General features: G+C 41.4%; 1 protein-coding gene across 4 annotated transcripts in view; it reads left to right on the forward strand.

The window, feature by feature from the left end:
* Positions 1-20,829, forward strand: part of SGK3 (serum/glucocorticoid regulated kinase family member 3) — a 107,249-nt gene that overhangs the window by 53,524 nt on the left and 32,896 nt on the right. For 2 of the 4 annotated variants that reach the window (XM_061123417.1, XM_061123418.1), the window contains exons 2-4: positions 10,186-10,402; positions 16,334-16,417; positions 18,499-18,571. In XM_061123417.1, coding sequence (XP_060979400.1) covers positions 10,325-10,402; positions 16,334-16,417; positions 18,499-18,571 — 235 coding nt within the window. In that variant the 5' untranslated portion in view covers positions 10,186-10,324. Of the gene's footprint in view, positions 1-10,185; positions 10,403-16,028; positions 16,250-16,333; positions 16,418-18,498; positions 18,572-20,829 lie in introns of all 4 variants that reach the window. The other 2 variants (XM_061123419.1, XM_061123420.1) reach the window with 2 other exon arrangements.

Genomic DNA, 20,829 nt, shown 5'->3' on the forward strand with positions numbered 1-20,829 from the left:
AAGAAACATCCATACTGTTCTCCATAATGTACCAATTTACATCCCCACTAACAGTGTAGGAGGGTTCCCTTTTCTCCACACCTTCTCCAGCATTTATTTTTTGTCGATTTTTTGATGATGGCCATTCTGACCAGTGTGAGGTGATACCTAACTGTAGCTTTGATTTGCATTTCTCTAATAATTAGTGATACTGAGGATCTTTTCATGTGTTTATTAGCCATCTGTGTGTCTATTTTGAAGAGATGTCTGTTTAGATCTTCTGCCCATTTTTTTATTAGGTTAAGACCTAATTTTTGAAATGTTAAAACTTTAAGGTAAAAATCTGCATCTTTACTAGCAACAGCTAATGTCAGGTCAGGATTTAAAGCAAACATACTACAATTTAAATTGAAAGTGTACTATAATTTAAATTTGTAATTGATTGTAAATTTTGTCTTTGGGAAATTTCTTCTAATGTGCTAACCAGTGAAGTTTTACTGTCAGAAAAAGAACCTTGAAAGCAAATATTTGCTTTGGAGTAAAGTATCCTTTATCACACTGTATAATCATCTGTGTTTACCCTGAGTTTTCTTTGTTTATAAAACACCTTAGTTAAGGGTGTTATCAGATAGAATCATTCATGCAAATATTGAAAGTTGTAGCATAGACTAATTATATATATGTGGCACTTAGTAAGCACTGTGTAACTCTCTGTTAAATTAAGTAAATCTATATGTTTAAGGAAAATTTTATTAAGATACTGTAGTATATTAGTATGTATGGTAATAGAATTGATCTAGTGAAAGGAGAGAAATGGGTGACTCTGGAGACTGATGAAGGGATAATGAGGCAGTGGCTGCTTTGAAGATCTTACTTACATTCTTTGGCAAATTGGAATTCCTAAGTGTTTCTTTCCACCCGTTTGTTGAAAGAATAAACAAGCTAATGTATATTGGGGCTTACTGAGTGTATGGTGGTAAAGAAGTCACAGTTTTTGCACTATAGTCGGGGCTTCTCAATAAACAAGTCACATGCTATCTTAGATGTAAATGCTAAAATGGAAAGCCCAGGATGATGACAGAAGATTGATTTGGGGAAGGAGCACTTTAGTTAGGGTGATCGTGAAGGCTTGTAGGAGAAAGTGACTTTTGAACAAAGGCCTCAATGTGAAGGGCTGAAGAGAAAGCCTTCCATCCAGGCAGAGGGGACCCAGGGACCAGAGACTGGGGTTAGGAACATGCTCAGTGAGTGTGACCCTGGGGAGAAGTTGTCCTGATTGGAGTCTAGTCATTGCAGGGGTAAGGGCCCAGGTGCAAGGCAGCTGGAGAGGTGGAAAGTGGTTAGGTCACATGGGTGCTTGTAGGCTGTTGACAGTAATTCAGAGTTTGGATTTTATTCTAAGGGCAGGTGGAAGCAATGGAAAGAGTTTAAGCAAAGGAGTGGAATTATCAGGTTTACAATGATTTAAAAAATTGCTCTGGCTACTGTCAGAAGAAGGGATTGAAATGAATTTGGAAAAGAACAGAGATACAAAGCTGGAGGTGCTCCCAGGACACTCTGAGATGTGATGGTTACTGTTGTCTTTGTGGGGGTTTTTTTGGTTGGTTTTTGTTTTCCTGTGTTGGTTTTTTTTTTTTTTTTTTTTTGTAGTTTTGGTGCTTCCTCAATCTGAATTCTCCCAACCTCCCCAGTCAGAAGCAGCTTTATCCTAGGCTTCCTAGGGCCTGCGGTGTTTTATTACCACTGCTGGTTTTGTGTCAGTTGCCCCTGCACTTTTCTCTTGCCTCATGTAGGCACCCATCTACCTATTTCCCTGCCAGTGATCACAGTCCCCCAGAGAATCATCTCGAAGTGTTCTGGATGGGAATGTGCTCCCTCTCCCCTCCCCCCGACAGTGGAAAAGCGTGGGAAGCTGAGAATAGGGCAGGTTCTTGTTGATGGGGACCCCAAGATAGTGGCTTTGGGAGGCTGATGAGGGTAGAGCAGAGCATTGCTGCTGCAGTTCACATCCTTGCACTGTCAGTTCTGGAACCAGTGAAGGGACATGTTAGTTGGCATGAGTTTAAGGCCTTCCTCTTTCTCCTAGCAGTTTTGATTTTAATATTGGAGAACAACGGACTGTCAGCAGTCACTTCTGCCTACTCACTCAGTCCCTTCCTTAAGTGTCTTTAATAAAATGCAGCCAGTTTCAGAAAACCAACAAATTCATGTAACTTTTGTCCAGATTCTGGAACACTCCTATCAAATTGCTGGGTGCAGACTCTTCTGTATTGTGTCCCCACATTGGATATTGTGCACAAACTTTATTTCTGATTCTTGTATCACTGTTCTTTATCCAGAATCAGGATAAAAGGTGTCTCAAATAAGAGTTGCAGTAAACCTAGGGAAAACTAGGACTGTTTTGTGATTACAGAATGAGAGTGAAATCAAAGAGGAGGGTGGGGTGGGAATCAGAGTAAAGCAGGAAAACAGGAAAAGTTGTAACTGATTCATCATGTGTGAGGCTGGGGAGGTTACTATGTATCTTTCATTGGCAGATCCTGTTAGATTTTTCAGTTCTTCTGCAATGAACCTAATTTATATAGGTGACAAAGAGGTGCTTTGTTTCTGTTGAAACATTTCCAGTGTATTTGGAGCTGGTAGCTGTGAGGGGGAAGTAAACAGATTTAGATTATATACTGTTCCGTAAACTTTCAATGAAGTAACCACTTGGCTTGAAGTAAGAATGTCCTAGGAAGGTGCTTTTAATATAGTTTAAAAGCACATCTATCCACTTGACCTATAGCCTTCTCGGGAGTAATTCGTGCCCTCATCCCCCAGTTATTTTTCTTGAATTCTCTAGGTAAATCTCCCTTCCCCAGAGCAATTTTCATACCAGTCCCCAAGCCATGCCCGGGATCTGCATGAATTTTCTCTTTTCTCTTCCTCCACTGTCACTGTCAGTTCCCTCCTTTGGATCCTTGTTTCCAAACACACAGTGTCCAGTCATGTCCCTGCAGATGAAGAAAACCTGTAGGTCCTCCAGGCCTGCTCCTCCTGCTTGGAACAGGATCATTATTAAATTCGCTTTGTGCTTTGGTATGAGTCACTGACCCTTCTCTGCCGTGTTGAATTGAGTGGATGCTGATAGTTATGAGGGCACCTACCTTGTAATTTTGGGTAGCGCCCACTAGTCAATACCAAACAGTCTCTGTGATTGTGGAAGAAATGAGTTAAGAAGGTCTCTGCTTTTATTGTAGAGGGAAAAGCAGAAGAATCTTTTGACTTTCTTATGAGCTGGTTTTTTGGTGGTTTTTTTTTTTTGTTTTTTTTTTTTTTTTTTTTTTGCTGTCTGAAACAAAGATGGACACCATCCAGGCCAATAATTGCATACAGTGGACAAAAAGGTGAACATGGTGATGAAGGGGGAAAATAAGTCTTAATTAGTATCTGTCTATTTTAATCAATATTTATCTAACATTTTTAATATAACTTGAATTTGGAGTTTTCTATCATGAAATTTTATCTTTTTTCATATTTCTGCTTTTCATAGGCCCCAATTTTTTTTTAATTTTTATTTATTTTTTTAACACCAAAAACATTTTGTATTGGGGATTTAGCCGATTAACAATGTTGTGATAGTTTTACGTGGACAGGGAAGGGACTAAGTCATACATATACAGGTATCCATTCTCCCCCAAATCCCCCTCCCATCCAGGCTGGCACATAACATTGAGCAGAGTTCCATGTGCTATACGGTAGGTCTTTGTTGGTTATGCATTTTAATTATAGCAGTGTGTATAGGACCATCCCAAACTCCCTACGTATTCCTTCCCCCTGCAACCATAAGTTCATTTTCTAAGTCTCATAGGGCCATTATTTTAATAAATTGAATTTATTAATGCTCAAAAAAATCCTGTGATAAGATCTATTTTGGTATTTTCTTTATTTCATAATTTAGCCCCTGATTGTCCTAGTGATGGGACCACCCCCACTCACTACCCAGTCTGTACCAGGCTTTTGATTCGATGTTGAGGGTGATGGTCTCCGCAGCACACCGTGTTGCCTCCTGGTGGCGGAGTTGAAAGCTGCTTTTCCTGTGTGCAGCTCTCTTTCTGTAACCCCGTGGCTAATGGGCACTTGGTGCTCCATTCCTTTGGCTCCAAAGGTGATTTAGAAGGGATGTGTGCAGCAGAACTGTAGGAAATTGAGAGGCAGCGTGTGCACACTGGGCTCTTGGTCAGAGCCGTGTTCACATCACAGTGCTGCCACCCTGAGCTCTCTGAGGATGTAGACCTGGTAGCCTCAGTTTCTTCATCTGTAAAACAGGAATAATGACCCTTGACTTCTTGGGTTGCTGTGAGAAGTAAGTTATGGGTTGGATGTGAACACTTGAAACAGTGTCTGGTGTTAGCACTCAATAAATGTTACTTTCTCAACCTTAACAGTATTGACATTGTGGGCCAGGTAATTTTTTTTTTTTCCTGGCCATCCTGCCCAGCATGTGAGATCTTAGTTCCCTGACCAGGGATCGAACCTGCATCCCCTGCTTTGGAAGTGCAGAGTCTTAACCACTGGATCGCCAGGGACATCCCTTTTATTTATTCTTGTTATTTATTTGTTAATTTTGTTGGGGAGGGGTACCAGGTAACTTTCTGTTGTAGGGGCATTGCAGGATGCATGGTGTCATCCTTGACCTGTAGCCAGTAGCAGCCCCCCAAACTATGACAACCAAACATGTCTCCATTCGTTGACAGATGTCCCCTGTTGAGAACCACTGTACATACAATATTTACTAACTGTGACATTATCTTGGCAAAGCATTCTCACTCCTAAGATCCTCTGAAAGTTTTGTTCTCATCTGACCCACTTCGTTTTGTTATGTGGAATGTGTCTGAGTTCATTCATGCTATCAGGGCTTCCCAGATGGCTCCCTGGCACAAGAATCCGCCTGCCAATGCAGGAGACACAGGAGACACGTGTTTGATCCCTGGGTCAGGAAGTTCCCCTGGAGAAGGGAATGGCTACCCACTCCAGTATTCTTGCCTGGAAAATCCCATGGACAGAGGAGCCTAACAGACTACAGTCCGTAGGATCCCAGAGTGGAAATTGACTGAGCAACTTCACACACACGTATCTGAACTAAGTCTCCTTAGAACCATGTGACCTCCCTTAGGCAAGCCAGCTGCCCCTGGGAACCAGTCTGTAGGATGGTCTTGTGACTCTCCAGCAGAACGAAGGCAGACTCTTTTCCTGTTCCTCTTTGAGAGGCCCTCCATACCTCTGAACCTGCCCAAAAGTTCCAACTTTGATTCTCATGTGAACACATAGCTCTTCGTTCTTTTCTTTCTTATTGTGGGATTCCTTTTTTTAATTAAACTTTTAATTTTAGAATAGTTTTTTTTTAACTTACAGAATTGTAACAAAGATAGTAGTACAGAAGTTCCCATGTACCCAACATCCAATTTTCCCTATTAATATTATTATTATTTGGCTGCACCACGCAGCAGGATCTTAGCTCCCAGATCAAGGATCGAACCCATGCCTCTGGCAGTGGAAGCACAGAGTTTTAACCACTGGACTTCCAGGGACGTGCCTAGAGTGAGATTCTTACATCAGTCCTCTTCTCACTCCGTTTCATTGAGCTGCCTGGCCATTAGATTTTTAATTGCTTCAGAATTTTAATTGCTTCAGTTTTACAGAATAAATACACCTTAAGTATACAGTCATAGCAAGATTGCTTTTTCAGAATTTTACTTCTGACCATTTAAAAACACATCCATGAACCTTCTTCACTGCTTCCCGGAGGGCTCTTTAGAGCATACATGTGTTGTCGAGGTAGTGTGGTCTAAAGGTTAATGGTCTTAAAGTCAGACCACTGCTGGCTGTAATCCTGACTCCACCACCTTAGGAGGTTACTTCATCTTTTTATGCTTCGGTTTCTCTGAGGTTTCCTCTCAGTCGAGCTGTTGTGAGGAGCAATCAGATTAACACAGGTAAAGCACAGTCTGGGTTATAATCTTGCTTAGACTCTAATATTAAATATTGTTAGGTTTCAGGTTTGACTCAGCTTAAGGAGAGCCAGTGTGGTATAGCAAATGAATACATACAGATTTGGGGAGTCACAGATTTGAGTTGGAATCCTAGCTCTATCACCTGTTTGCTGGATACTAGCGTGGACTTAGCAGCAGCAGCAGCAGCGTGGACAGATGATTTGATCTTCGTATGATTTCTTCACAGCAGTAATTCCATGATTCTAACTCCCTTTTCCAGAGAAAATTGAGGCATACAAGTGTGATATCTTTCAAACATCTGTTCCCATACCTGCCTGGCTTTATAATTTGAAAAATAAATTTATTTATTTGGCTGCACAGGGGTCTTTAGTTGCAGCATGGGAACTCGGTTGTGACACATGGGACCTGGTTCCCTTACCAGGGATCAAACCTGGGCCCCCTCTATTGGGAGCTCAGAGTCTTAGCCACTGGACCACCGGGGAAATCCCTGCCTGGCTTTATCTTTAAGAAGACTGAGGATCCATGATCGTCTGCGTGCATGTCCCGTTTGTGTGTTCTCAGAGTGTACCATGCATACATCTAAAATCATACTTAACCGACTATCATAAATTCTGTGTTGCTTATCATTCTATCCCATTAGTCAAGTTCCTTGCAGGTAGAGTTTTCTCTTTGTCTTTGTGTTGCTTACTGCGCAGTGAAAGCTTAATGAGTATTTGTTGAATGAGGAAATAAAAACTCATTTGAAGCAAATTGTAATGCATTTGATCCAGTTTACCGACTGACTGACTGAACAGTGCTAGGTTTTTGACACTCATTGTAAATCCTTAAAACAACCTTGTGAAGTAGGCATTGCTAGCTTCATCTACTAGATTAGGAAATTGGAACTCCGATCATTTAAACTTGTGTAAGGACTCAAGGTAGAAAATTGTGCATTTGATCCCCACAAGATCTGTGGTCATAGAAGAAAGGATCTCCCGACAGGAGCTTCGGCCTTAAGAGAGAGAGGAACATGGCAGCTGCCGTGCCACAGCCTGCCCAGGAGGGAGCAGGGCGAGGAGATGCTTGTCCTGATCCCCTTCTTTCCACCCCATGTCCCGCCAGTGCCTCTCTGGATTAAATCAGCCGGCAGCCAGAGGCCCGGGGAATCTGTGCGGTGCGGGCTGTGGCCGTCACTGTCCTGGGTTATGGAGTGTGGTGTGATCAGGGCGGAGTCTGAAAAGAAAAACAGAGAACGTCAGTGCAGTCTTCCTCTTTCTGTCCCTTGGCATTCGCTCACACTTGCTGCATAAAGCTTCTGTTCCTAACTCAGGAAACTCAAGGTCCTGTATTCACTTCAGCCAGTTCATTCATGCTCCCACGTGGAGTCACTGCTAGTGTTCTTCATGTAAGGTTATAGAAAAAAACGAAAATAAAATGTAGCCGCTGTAGTCTCTGCATCTGTAGCTAGTCCTCTGGCTCAAATTGCTCATCATTCCTTTTTTTCTTCTGGTACTTACTTTCTGTTCCCCTTACCCTCTGCCTGGTCAGTTGTTGTTTACTGGATGTTAAGGGTTGTGCTCGTTTTCTCCAGCAAAAATCCCATTGGTATCACCATTTGATTAAATTTAGAGTCAACCACAGTCATGCCCTAAGATCTTTGGTCCAGGTAAACAGACCCGTAAATGTGAATGTAGTAGGAATCAACACCCCTGTATCTCTCAGGTTTTTGACAGTGGCACTGGTTTCTGAGCTTCTCTAGGGATATGGTGTAGTGTTCGATTTGCTTTCTTAATGGGGAGATGGGGGAGAGGTCCAAGGATTCCTTCACCTTTTTTTCCATAATGGATTTTATGACACAGAACAGGGAGCCAGTGTGGGGATCTGGCCAGTGACTAAGAGTGTCTATTTCTACTAAAGTTCTAGGACTAGGAAAATAACCACAGGACAGGCCAGTGCTCCCATTGGACCCACCATGCAATAGATACCAGGGTTGACTTTATCTCTCATCTGCTTTCTGGAGTGAGACGGGTGCTGTAATTGGTGGGCCATGTTTTAGGTTTCCTGGGACTAGAGTCACTTCAGAGCTCGTGTCTGGTAACCTTTGGAAATACCTCGCTCTTCTCTTTCCCAGTGACCAGTCACCCTTGCGAATGGCTGCAGGTACTTCTTAAGTAAGGTCTGGGGAAAGTGTGATGGGGTGCACGTGTGGGTGTGTCTAGGGCCACAGTAATCTTATGTTTAGATTACTGTGAATGTACTCCCATATGTGCTCCTCAGACTCCTGGGAAAGTTGTTGAGATTCTGTACATTTTTTGGTGTAAAGTTAATCTCCTCTCAGGGTAGGCTTTCAACTTCTTTCTGGGCTCTTTTGGCATCTAATTCCCATTAGGAGGCAGTGAGGGAAGGTGGGGTAAAGAGAAATTGTGAAACAATTTGAAAGGGCTTATGGGAGGGGAGTTAGGAGGCCATGTCTCCTCAGAGGGCAAGTCGCTACTTTCAGCTGAGGTGTTTGGCTAAGTGTGGAGTTAAACACCCTTGTTGTTGTTCAGTTGCTCAGTCGTGTCTGACTCTTTGCGACCCCACGGACTGCAGCACGCCAGACTTCCCTGTCCTTTACCATCTCCCGGAGCTTGCTCAAGCTCATGTCCATCGAGCTGGTGATGCCATCCAACCATCTCGTCCTCTGTTGTCCCCTTCACCTCCTGCCTTCAGTCTTTCCCAGCATCAGGGTCTTTTCCAATGAATCGGCTCTTTGCATCAGGTGGCCAAAGTATTGGAGTTTCAGCATCAGTCCTTCCAATGAGTATTCAGGGTTGATTTCCTTTAGGATTGACTTGTTTAATCTCCTTGCTGTCCAAGGGGCTCTCAACAGACTTCTCCAACACCACTATTCAAAAGCATCAATTCTCTGGCACTCAGCTTTCTTTATGGTCCAACTCTCACATCCATACATGACTACTGGAAAAACCATAGCTTTGACTATACGGACCTTTGTTGGCAAAGTAATGTCTCTGCTTTTTAATATGCTGTCTAGGTTTGTCATTGCTTTTCTTCCAAGGAGCAGGCCTCATCTTTATCTGCCCAAGTGCCTGCATCTGTGATTTAGGGTCATTCACCTTTCCAGCTCTTGCCCTCATGTTAGCGTAAGAGATTTTATAGCATTGAATGTTTAATTGGTTCTGCAACCCTTGTCATCAAACCATGCCTCGATTTTTAGTTGTATCAGATTAGCAGCTATTAGGGGAAAAGGACTCATTTAAAACAGCTGTAGATTTTCCACTCATCTGTTTGGGAATTCACAGCTTTCAATTGGTCATTTGTTTTGTGCATATTCTCAGGGACAGTCAGAAGCAGCTGCAATCCAGGTCACTATCTTTGAAATCAACATTTTCATCATATACTTGACGTTATGGCACCTTGCTCACCACCTGTACTTCATCCTGGGACAGGAAGTTTGAATGGTCTTGGTATCACTATGTGCCAGATTGTCAGTTTCCCCTCCCCTCCCTCCATAGTAAGGTTATCAGGATATTGATCAAACATGCATTTCATTTTTGAGGGTTAGTTTTCTGGGGTCATTCTTGGTGCAGTTATTGGAGTAGATGGGACTCGAACAAAGAGACTGTCGACTAAGCTGGTGGGGGCAGAGGTGAGAGAAGCAACATGACATGGGGAAGCACCCCTTCCCACAGTGTTTGGGAGCCGTTGCTGCTCCCAGGCCTTCAGCTGTAGCTTGGGAGAGGGGTCACTTGGTGGGAGCCAGGCAACCTTGTTTTAAGTCACTTAACCTCTCTGTGTCTCAGTTGCCTCATTTGTAAAATGGGAGTAAATAATTGGTAACTAGACAGGTTCCCAGTTGGAAGCGAACTTCACCAGTTCCTCTTGATGCTAGGAACTTAAAAACCACCCTCTGAAAACCCTGCTCTCAGTCCATCACAATAGAGTCTTTCAGATGAGAGTTTACCCTTGGTCCATGGGAAACGTGGTGTAAATGCTCCCGGAAGTTCTTAGTAGAAAAGAAGGTAGACCGGACTCAAATGCTTGATTGTGATTTAGCTATTGAAAGGGACATAACAGAAACTATGTCTTTAACCTGAGCTGAGACTTACGATCAAAAGTTAAATTCCTGCCAGAAGGATAAAATGGGTTCTGTGAACCAGGAATGACAAATCAAGGTATTTTAAAATCATTTTGCTAATCAGTTCTTTTTTTTTTTTTTTTTCTGTTGGTTAAGGTTGCATGATGGAGTTTGACCATTACCTCAAGAGGTTTTATGTTTTGGATTAGCTAATTGTGTTTGTCCTCTGCTGACTGTTTCTTTGGACTCACTTCTTCATGTCCTTCTGAGGCAATAAACTCAAAGGGATTATACCATGGACTACAAGGAGAGCTGTCCAAGTGTAAGCATCCCCAGCTCTGATGAACACAGAGAGAAAAAGAAGAGATTTACTGTAAGTATGTAATGTGAAGTTCATGGGACAAAATTGAATGTAGAGAATATTTCCATTTTTGCTTTTCTTCCTGAACGTAGAATGGCCTCCCCTAGACTTGGCTGCTTATCTTTCAAATGATGTGTCCTCCACGGTCTTCTCTGTGTACCGTGATGGAATACAATTTCCTTTTCAGTGTAGATTTTTGTCTGTTTCCCTATCCCTTCAGAGACACTTGTGAACGATCCCGTAGACCCTGTCAGTTGAAAATGTGCGTACGCGTGGTTCTGTGACACATACACGTCTCAGGATCTGTGGACTCCGAAAGTCATTGATTCCATGTGAAGAACCACTGTCTTAAAATCCACATATCTTTCTTAAGACATTTATCATTTTAAGATTTTTTTGATGTGGATCATTTTAAAAATATTTATTGAATTTGTTACAATTTTGTTTCTATTTTATGGGTTTTTTTTTTTTTTTTTTTTTTTGCCCCGGGGCATGTCAGATCTTAGCTCCCTGGCCAGGAATCAAACCCGGATTTCCTGCATTAGAAGGTGAAGTCCTAATCACTGGACTGCCAGGGAGGTCCTGACATTTGTCATTTTCTACCTCCATTGAAAAAATATTTAATCTAGTATTTATCTCTTTTTTCACCATAAAGGCAAAGTCCATTTCTAATCTTACTTTTTATCATCATGGTGGTGACTCAGTGGTAAAGAATCCGCCTGCTAATGCAGGAGATGCAGGAGATGTGGGTTCAATCCCTGGGTTGGGAAGATCCCCTGGAGGAGGAAATGGCAACCAACTCTAGTATTCTTGCCTGGAGAATCCCATGGACAGAGGAGCCTGGTGGGCTACAGTCCAGAGGGTCACAAAGAGTCAGAAACAACTGCGCAATGTATCACTTTCTTATCATCTACTATAGGACTTTATAAAGAGCAAGCCATGGGTATTTGCTGAGTCAGTGTTATCAGTAACTACGGTTGGGAAACAGTCACTCTTCTATTTAGTGTAATGCCACACTATTAGGATTTAGTCTAGCAGTCTTGTTAGTATGTACAGAGATCTGTTTTTTTCTCAAAAACTGTCATTTATCTTGTCTGTAACAGATCTGTTCTTCCTTGTAAGGCCCCACCCACTGAGCACTATGAAGAAACTCCTTTAACCCAATCCTGTTTAACAGTTTGACTGAAAATGTTAAGCCGTTCTTTTAAGTAAAAATGCCTAGGCTGTCTTCTTCATTGTGGTCTCATTCTCTTACGTGAACACATGCTCCTTCTCCAGCTTGGCATCGTGGTTTGTTGGCAGGAGAGGTGTCCCCTTTCATAGTGTTTGTTCAGTGGATGACCGACCTCATGGTAGCCTGGCAAAGGCCAGGCATTCTTGTCATTCTCTAGATCTTTGCCATTCCAGGTGGAGAGTGACGGGTCTGGTGAATCTCTGGCTGTGGTTGACCTGATCCAACCCTGGGCCTCATGCCTGCGTCTGCCGTTGACGGACTGATCTGTAATCTCTTCTTTATTGGCTTGGCGAGTGGGGGTGACTGACTGCTGACTCAGCTTCCCCTTGGCCCTGTGATGGCTGTGGAGCCCGCTGAGGCTCTGCCTGCCCTCCACTGCTCCTCACTCAAGTGGTCTGCCCCGGGCTCTGACCACTGGGTCACCTGGCCCCTGCCAGAGTCCACGTCACAGGAGGGGTTGAGGAGCTAAACTAAACCCTCTGGCCACTCCAGTCTGCCTTCTTAACTAGGTAGGGGCCCCCTAATGGTGATTTTCTCCCAGAGTCTCACACAGGGAACTGGAAACAGCAGTTCCATCGTCTGTTCTCCCTTCCTTAATGAACGTACTTCCACAGCCTGCATGGAAGCCCAGAGCAGAGAGATTGCAGCATGGGTCTGGCCCTTTGCCTTTCCTCAGATGTTGTAGCATTATCGTCAGCATTTATTCCACATTCATATAAGCCAGTTCATGGGAAATAGATGGGGAGACAGTGGAAACAGTGTCAGACTTTATTTTTTTGGGCTCCAAAATCACTGCAGATGGTGACTGCAGCCATGAAATTAAAAGACGCTTACTCCTTGGAAGGAAAGTTATGACCAACCTAGATAGCATATTAAAAAGCAGAGATGTTACTTTGCCAACAAAGGTCCGTCTGGTCAAGGCTTTGGTTTTTCCAGTGGTCACGTATGGATGTGAGAGTTGGACTGTGAAGAAAGCTGAGCGCCAAAAAATTGATGCTTTTGAACTGTGGTGTTGGAGAAGACTCTTGAGAGTCCCTCGGACTGCAGGGAGATCCAACCAGTCCATCCTAAAGGAGATCAGGCCTACGTGTTCATTGGAAGGACTGATGCTGAAGCTGAAACTCTAATACTTTGGCCACCTCATGCGAAGAGTTGACTCATTGGAAAAGACCCTGATGCTGGGAGGGATTGGGGACAGGAGGAGAAGAGGACGACAGAGGATGAGATGGCTGGATGGCATCACCGACTCGATGGGCATGAGTTTGAGTAAACTCCGGGAGTTGGTGATGGACAGGGAGGCCTGGCATGATGCGATTCATGGGGTTGCAAAGAGTCAGACACGACTGAGCGACTGAACTGAACTGAACTGAACTGAGCTGAGGACATCATACCGGATTTCTGTGGTGGTCCAGTGGTTAAGAATCCGCTTGCTATGCAGGGGACAAGATTTTGATGCCTGGTCTGGGAAGATCCCACATGCCTCAACAACTCCGCCCTCTCTCTGGAGCACACATGCCACAGCTACTGGAGCCCGTGTGCGCTGGAGCCTCTGCTCTGCACCAAGAGTAGCCCCCGCAGTGAGAACCCCACGCACCACAGCTAGAGAGGAGCCCCCACTCGCCGTAACTGGAGAGAGCCCGCGCACAGCAGTGAAGACCCAGCATAGCCAAAAGTAAATAAATATTAGAGAAAAAACGTCATATGGATGTTAAACCAGAGATCAGTATACTTTGGATAGCAGAGTGGAATGTGCAAGGTTTTCATTCCTTCCATCTCCTTATTTTTAACCTTTGGGAAGTTCTCTCCTTCAAGGACAGAACCTCCTGCCGAGTTTGATGGAAGCTCATCCATAGCAGATACCCACAGTGGGTTATCTCAAGGGTCCTGTTTTTCGTGGTAGGAGTATTTCCTTGTCTTCTGTGAAAGGGTGAGGGAGGCCTGCAGCATCACTCTTACCAGCTATTCCCAGAGCTGTCCCTGGAGTTCTCCGAGGCTCCCTCTAGATCACCTTGTTCACCTATCGGATGCTCAGATGGTGCCTTGTCAGAGAGGACTTTACTGACTCCCTGCTATACAACAGCACCATCACACCTCACCCTGTGCCTTTCACAGTCTGTCCCACTTACCCTGTTTAGCTTTTTAATAGCAATTATCACCACCTGACATACCTTTAGGTTATTTATGTGCACTTCTCCCGAACTTGTTCTTTGAAGCAAGAACTTTCCTGACTATCATCTCACCAGTGTCTAGATCAGACGTGGACATTTAGTAAGTGCTTGTGGCATTGAAGTGGAATGAGAAGGAGGGTTAAGCTCACGTGTTTCTTGCTGACCACTGTAGTACAGTCCTCAGTCCTCGACAAGCTTGGTTCTAATCAGCGCAGATAGACCCCACCCAACCCAGCACAGACTCTGTCCAGCTTCAGCATGTCTGTGTAATACTTGGGGACAAAAATAGGCACTGCATTAACTCTTCAGTAATATTTTTATGAATAGTTCTCATGTGCCTTTTAAATGACTTTATTCAGTTCAGCTTCTCCCAGAGAAATGCACTGTGTTCTAGAATGTCTTGACTTAAACCAAGTCTAAATTATACTTTAATTTATCCACTCAGAGAACTGTCCTTGAGCTTTTCTCTTATGCCAGCTGCTGTTCTAGGTATTGGAGATAAGTGGGTAGCAAGCATGATGGCAGTCCTTGCTCTCAAGGAACTTACATTCTGGTGCAAGACAGGCAAACAAGAAAATCTTTTTTTAAAAAAAAAAACCCTTCATAAGATTTATTGCACTTGTTTTTGTTAAATTCTGTGTATTTTTGCAAATGAGAGTGTCTTTTCAAATTTGAAAAGTGTTTTTTTTCACTTACTGGTATTTTATTAGAACGAACTTAGTAAGCTCTTGTTCATAAATCATCCTGCTAATGAGTAACCTCACAGGGCTTTATCTCAGCTCCTATAAATAGGGTTACAGCAGAGCTGCCTCAGCCTGGAACCTAGGTTTGATTCCAGTCTAGGCTGTACTCGAGTATCCATGGGAAGCCACCTTATCCCATCAGGAAGTCAGCACAGACAGTGTTGTTTGTTCAAGAAGCTCATAATCATGTTAAGCTAAGTCTCTGATCCTTTGGTTGGAGTCCTGCTTCCAGGCCCATCTGATGCTGACTGCCATGGGAGATAAAATCTGTAGTCTGCTTTTAGAAACATGGCTCTGTTTTGCTGGCACTCTGATTAGGTTCTTCTTCCTCTACTTCTGCACTCTCTCCAAAGGGAGCCATGTCATCTTAAAAACAATTCTGACATCTTACACCCAACAGCTTCTTGTAAGACAGCTTAATGTCCTCTTGGTTAACACCAGAGGTAGCACCAAAAAGCTCTCTTACCCCAGGAGCTCATGTAAGGTGCCTGGATGGTCTTGTTCCCTCTGCCTCAGTGATTCATCACTTATCCAGGTAACTAATGCAATGGATTGTCTTCACCTTCCAGGTGAGACTTTGTCCCCTTTCTCGTGGTAGGGAGGGTATGGCTTTACATTGTGGGGCCCCTCTTACTGTGGGTTTGTTAATGTGACCTTATCTTTAACAGTACTGCAGAGTTCATATTTCATAAACACACAAAGTGTCAGATCTTTGCTCACAGTATTATCTAACTATGAAGTGGTGAGTGGAGCTTTCCAGTCTCTCATGGCAAAGGATCGTTTGTGTAAATGGTTGTCTGGCCATCTTCTAAAATAAATTTACTGTGTTATCTACAAACCATGGACAATTGTATTATAAACATCTCTTTCCCCTAATCTTCACTGTAAAATAGTGAGGTTGATAACCCAAGACATACATCAGTGAGTTTTTCTTCATATACCTGGATACTTGTTATTTTTAGAAATGATAAAAAGATCTTTGGGGTCCAAATTGTTTTCTCTGTGTTATGTTGAATTATGTTGTGAGCCCCTCTGTGGGATGGATTATGAAAGATAATTCTGTATTGTAACTGTTGATTTGATTCTTGTTCTAGTGCATAGAAGGTTAGAATATTTAGATTTTAGTCTCACAAGTCTGTGAACTTGGGCAAGTTTTTTAACTTTGTGGGGCCATCATTTCCTCCTGTCTGCAGTAGGGGTTGTAATATCTTTTCTGTTTACTTCATAGGGTTGTTGACTATGGTTATATGAAATTATGTGTGTATGAAAATATTAAACACAGGCAAGAAAGTAGTAGGAAATATGAGAATAAAGTCTTAGTTTGAAAAATACTGTGTAAAAGATGCCCTGAAAGGAGGAGAACTAATAACTGAGTATTTACTATGTGCCAGGCATCACTTTTGAAAATACTTTATCATTTCAGAGTAGTGGTTACCTTTGGGAAAGAAGAGAGCAGTATCATCCGTTGAAACTGTGTTTTATTCTTGGGGCAGGAAGTCTGAAACAAGAATTGCAAAATGCCAGAATTCAGAAGATCTAAATAATGAGTACACGGGTGTTCATTATGTTACTCTCTGAAAACTACAGAAAATTTTTCCTACCATTTTAAAAATAAAACACCTTTCAACAAGATAAAAGAAGTGTTTGAGTTGGTATACTTATGTATCTTGGAAGATCATATATAAATATTAATGTCGAACCATCAATTTGATAGGTATGAAAACATTTTATTTGCATATGTAAATAGCTAATGGGGGATTTCCCTCAAATTTTATTTTGTTATTTTTAATTTCCACAGGTTTATAAAGTTCTGGTCTCAGTGGGCAGGAGTGAGTGGTTTGTCTTCAGGAGATATGCAGAGTTTGATAAACTTTACAATACTGTAAGTAACAGTCTACAAGATTTTTACTTAAAACATCTGAGAAAACTGGAAGCTGAGAGAATTATTTGATAATTAAACAATACTTACGTATATATCAGACAAGCGGAAAAGAGATTCTTCAAAATCATCCTAATTTTGGAATGCTTACTAAAAAGGGTGAGAGAGGACTTCAGATAAACTACTGAAGATATGGATGTATAGTCTAAAATACATTTCACTGTTATAGAATATTAGCAATAAATCCTTTCTATCTGCTTTTCTAATAATTGTTAATCATGCTATTTCTAGTTAAATTGCCCAACTATTAGCTTTAAGTGTTAGAGCAGAGAGATCGCAATGTGGGTCTGGCCATTTTTGCAGCAGTGTCTTCAGCATTTATTCCACGTTCATATAAGCCAGTTTTAGAAACATTGTGTGTGCATGCTAAGTTGCATCAGTCATGTCCAACTCCTTGCGACACCATGGACTGTAGCCCACCAGTCTCCTCTGTTTATGGAATTCTCCAGGCAAGAAGACTGCAGTGGGGAGCCAGTTCTTCGCCAGGGCATCTTCCCAGCCCAGGGATTGAACCCATGTCTCCTCCATTGCAGGCAGATTATTGTCTGATCCACCAGGAAAGCCCATTTAGAAAAAAAGGGAAGAGAAAAAGTAACATTTTCAATCTGTAAACATGTGTTTTTTATGACTATAGTTTGCATTTGGAAGCTTTTTATTATAGAACTTGTTGAACACGTATGGAACTAGACTAGTGTAAATAGAGAACATTATATAATGTACCATCCATCTTCAAGAATTATTGTACATGGTTATTCTTGTTTGATCATAGTCTATCCCTAGCCAGCCCACTGTAATTATGAAGCAGATCTCAGACATCATATCTTTCTGTTTGTAAATATTTCTGTGTATATCTCTAAAAAGATAGATTCTTTAAAAATATACAATGTCATTATCACAATAATTAAAGATAATGCTTTAATGTCAAATACTCAGTGTTCTTATGACTGGTTGATAATCCTGTGAAGTGTCTTTTTTGTTTTTTTTAACAAATAGTTATAAGTTTTATTTTTTTAACTTTTTAAAAAATTTTTATTGAAATATAGTTGATTTTATGAGTTGTCTTTTAATCACTAAGTTTCCCCCTCCACCTTTCTTTTATGTACAATTTTTTTGTTGGAAAAAACAGGGTTGTTTGTCTAGATTTTTTTATCTGAATTTTGCTGACAGCCTGCCCATGGTTTAGACTGATTAATTCACTCTCCTATTCTTTGTATTTCCTGTCAGTGGAGGTATATTTTTATACTCTCACACAAACACACACACTGTGTGTGTGCGTGCGTGTGTGTGTGTGTGTGTGTATACGTAGTATATGTTTGGGTTTTTTTGTTTGTTTCTAAAACATTTAAAGTTACTAGAGGAATGCAAGGATTGGTAAGACTGTGTAAAGACAGTGTATGTGTGGTCCTTTGATGTCAAGTGATGTCAGGCTTATAGTAAAAATAAGCATTTACCCATTTTTATGGCTTTACTGCCCTAAGTTGAATTTCTTCAGGACCAAGTTGTTTTTCTCTGGGGATAGGCAAATCTGAGAGACAAATGTGTTAGAATATTAACAGGAGGAAGGACTGAGCAGAGGAAATTGAAAATTCATCAGCTTTTTCAGAAAACAGCTGCCAGTCTGTTAGAACACAAGTCATATCTCCTGAGGTCATAAACAGGGAGTAACGGTATTCAAAACCTGTACTCCAGGTACTTAACTTAAACGATTTTAAGCCTCACAGCAAATCTATAAGTGCTAAGATTATCCCTATTTTCTGCAAGAAAACTACAGCACAGAGATGTTAAGTAGCTTATCCAAGATCACAAAGATACTAATTGTTTTACTGGGACAAAAGAGGATTAGCCAAATTAATGGTATTTTATTGGCATAATTTAATATTGTACTCTTAATCATGATATACTTAAAACTATGATGGATTTTTATGATGGATGTTTTTAAAATTAGATTGTATTTTATTTTTGCATGCATATAACTAGATGACCTATGCAATAAATTTATGTAATATTATTTTTTTCAATTCTAGTTAAGGAAACAATTTCCTGCTATGGCTCTGAAGATTCCTGCCAAGAGAATATTTGGTGATAATTTTGATCCAGGTAAGCAGTAAATTCTTAGACCAGCCACGAGTAATGTTAAAGTTTGAAGAAGCAGTTAACGTATTCATTGCCCTGGATAGTAGTGTAACTCTGCAAAGCTGATGGTTCTCAGGCTGTATGCCTGAATACTAGGCATTGTTTTAAACACTTTATATGTTTTAATTCATTCACTCCTCACAGCAGCCCTTGGAGGTTGGTATTACCATCATCACTACTTTATAGATGAGGAAGCTGAGGCACACATTAGATAATTTGCCCAGGCTCACATACAGCTAGTAAATAGCAAATTTGAAAGTTAAATTCAAGTGGTCTGGCTTCAGATAAATCTGTTGATCATTAAGGATAATGTGCAGTATTTTCCTAACCATGAGGGGCATTCCTTGTTATATCCAGAAACATTTACTAAATGTATGCTTTGTACATGGCACCTTTCAGGCCTTTGAATGGGATACCAAGTATCCTATTGTTCACCTTTGGGAAGCCTAATGTCACATAGGATCTCAGAAATCTGGAGGCTTCAGATTTATCAACTCCAAAAAAATTTTTTTTACTAAAGTCTAAGAAATCAACCTAGTACACAAATGTCTATTTATTAGACAGAAGTTGCTATCCACTAGAAATTCCATACATGAAGTCATCTGTCTATGTCACAGGTGGATCCTGAGAAGCTATCGAGTTTCCTCCCTCCCCACCATCTTGCCTCTGTAGCTAATTTGCTTGTAACCATCAGACCTGTGATTCCTGAGTGTCTGCTTTCTTAGTTGTTACTCAGGATATGAGCTCTCAAACCACTTGTCTTGCTTCCTCTATACAGCCTGACCGTACACTGTTCCTTTGTCTCCCAGACCTTTTCACCATGCCCAGTGCAGTTCTGCCCACGATGATCAAACTCCTTTACCCTCCATCTTTTTCATATTTCTTTCACATTCTTGCTTTAATTAAAACTGACTTCCCCCCCCAACCCCAGGCTGCTGGAATCCCCTGTAATCCTCTCAACTGAAGAGCTTTATTCTTTTATACTTTCTGAACCTTTGGATTGGAAAGGATTCTCATTTCCCCAATTTTTTTTTTCACTTCTCCTATTTTATGTAGATTGTTTTCCTCTTGGGAGAACTTAGCACACTATTGTCCTACCAGTCTCTTTTATCTGGATGTAGATTTTACGAAGGTGGATACTTTATCTTTTTTTATTTATGGTGCCTAGTAAATATTTGGTTCTCAATAAATATTACATGAATTCATTAATAGAAGATTGAGTTGGCACAACACTGTCAGATTACACATTCCATGGTTTGACTCTGTAGACCAGTGACTTTTGAACTCTTGTTCTCTTGTGTTCTCTTTAGCTGCAGAATAGTGAAACCTTATGCAGAAAATGTCATGTGTAGAACAAATAAAAATGGAGCTGTTTTGTTGGTGCAGCAGTGAAGTATGTCTGGGGAGCATGGGTTGAAAAACATTGTGGAGGGCAGCATGGGGTCCTTAGAGTTACATGAGCAAAATGGCAATATAATGTGAAACCCCCAGTGTGTATTTAAGTATGCTCAGCAGAGGGAAGACAAGATAGAGACTGGGAGGCTGGTGAAGGGAATATTCCAGGAGTCCTCCACGTAGGTAATGAGAGCTGTAAGTAGGGTGAAAATGGGGCTAAAAATTGAGTCATATTTTAGAACTCTTTTAATGAAAAACCTGTAAGAAATCTTGGTGATTCCTTGGGTAAAGGAGACAGAGAGAGAGTAGAATCAGAGACACCTGAGGTGTCCGACCTGGGGGAGTGAGAGAATTAATTAATTTGAAGTGGCAGAAAGACATTTAAGGTGACTCAAACCACATATTAGTGATTAATATGAGACCAGAAGTAGGTTTATTTAGAGTTTGGTGGAGCCCTCAATTAAACCCTAAAGTCAGAATCATTTTATCCAGGGAAGAAGGCAAAGGGATAAAGACTTGCAACATTGCTATTTCATTGTTAAAGGCAAAACACCAGACAAGTGCCTGTGGTATTGATGTTTTTGTGGATTAATTATTTGACACTAAAAATTGATTTTTCTTGAAGAACGTTTGGAAATCAGTCATAAGCATATTTTATATGACTTGGCAGCAGTTAAATAGACTACGTGCCATAGATTTTTGGAAAACCCAAGTTATACTCAACAAAGCAAAGATTTATAGAACGCTCATTTAATTAGGCTTTAAGGAAACAGATGTTCTCATGTTTTGCTGGTGGGAATACAAAGTGGTACAAACCATATGAAATT

This window comes from Dama dama, chromosome 21 (genome assembly GCF_033118175.1).
Source record: "Dama dama isolate Ldn47 chromosome 21, ASM3311817v1, whole genome shotgun sequence".
Taxonomy (NCBI): domain Eukaryota; kingdom Metazoa; phylum Chordata; class Mammalia; order Artiodactyla; family Cervidae; genus Dama; species Dama dama.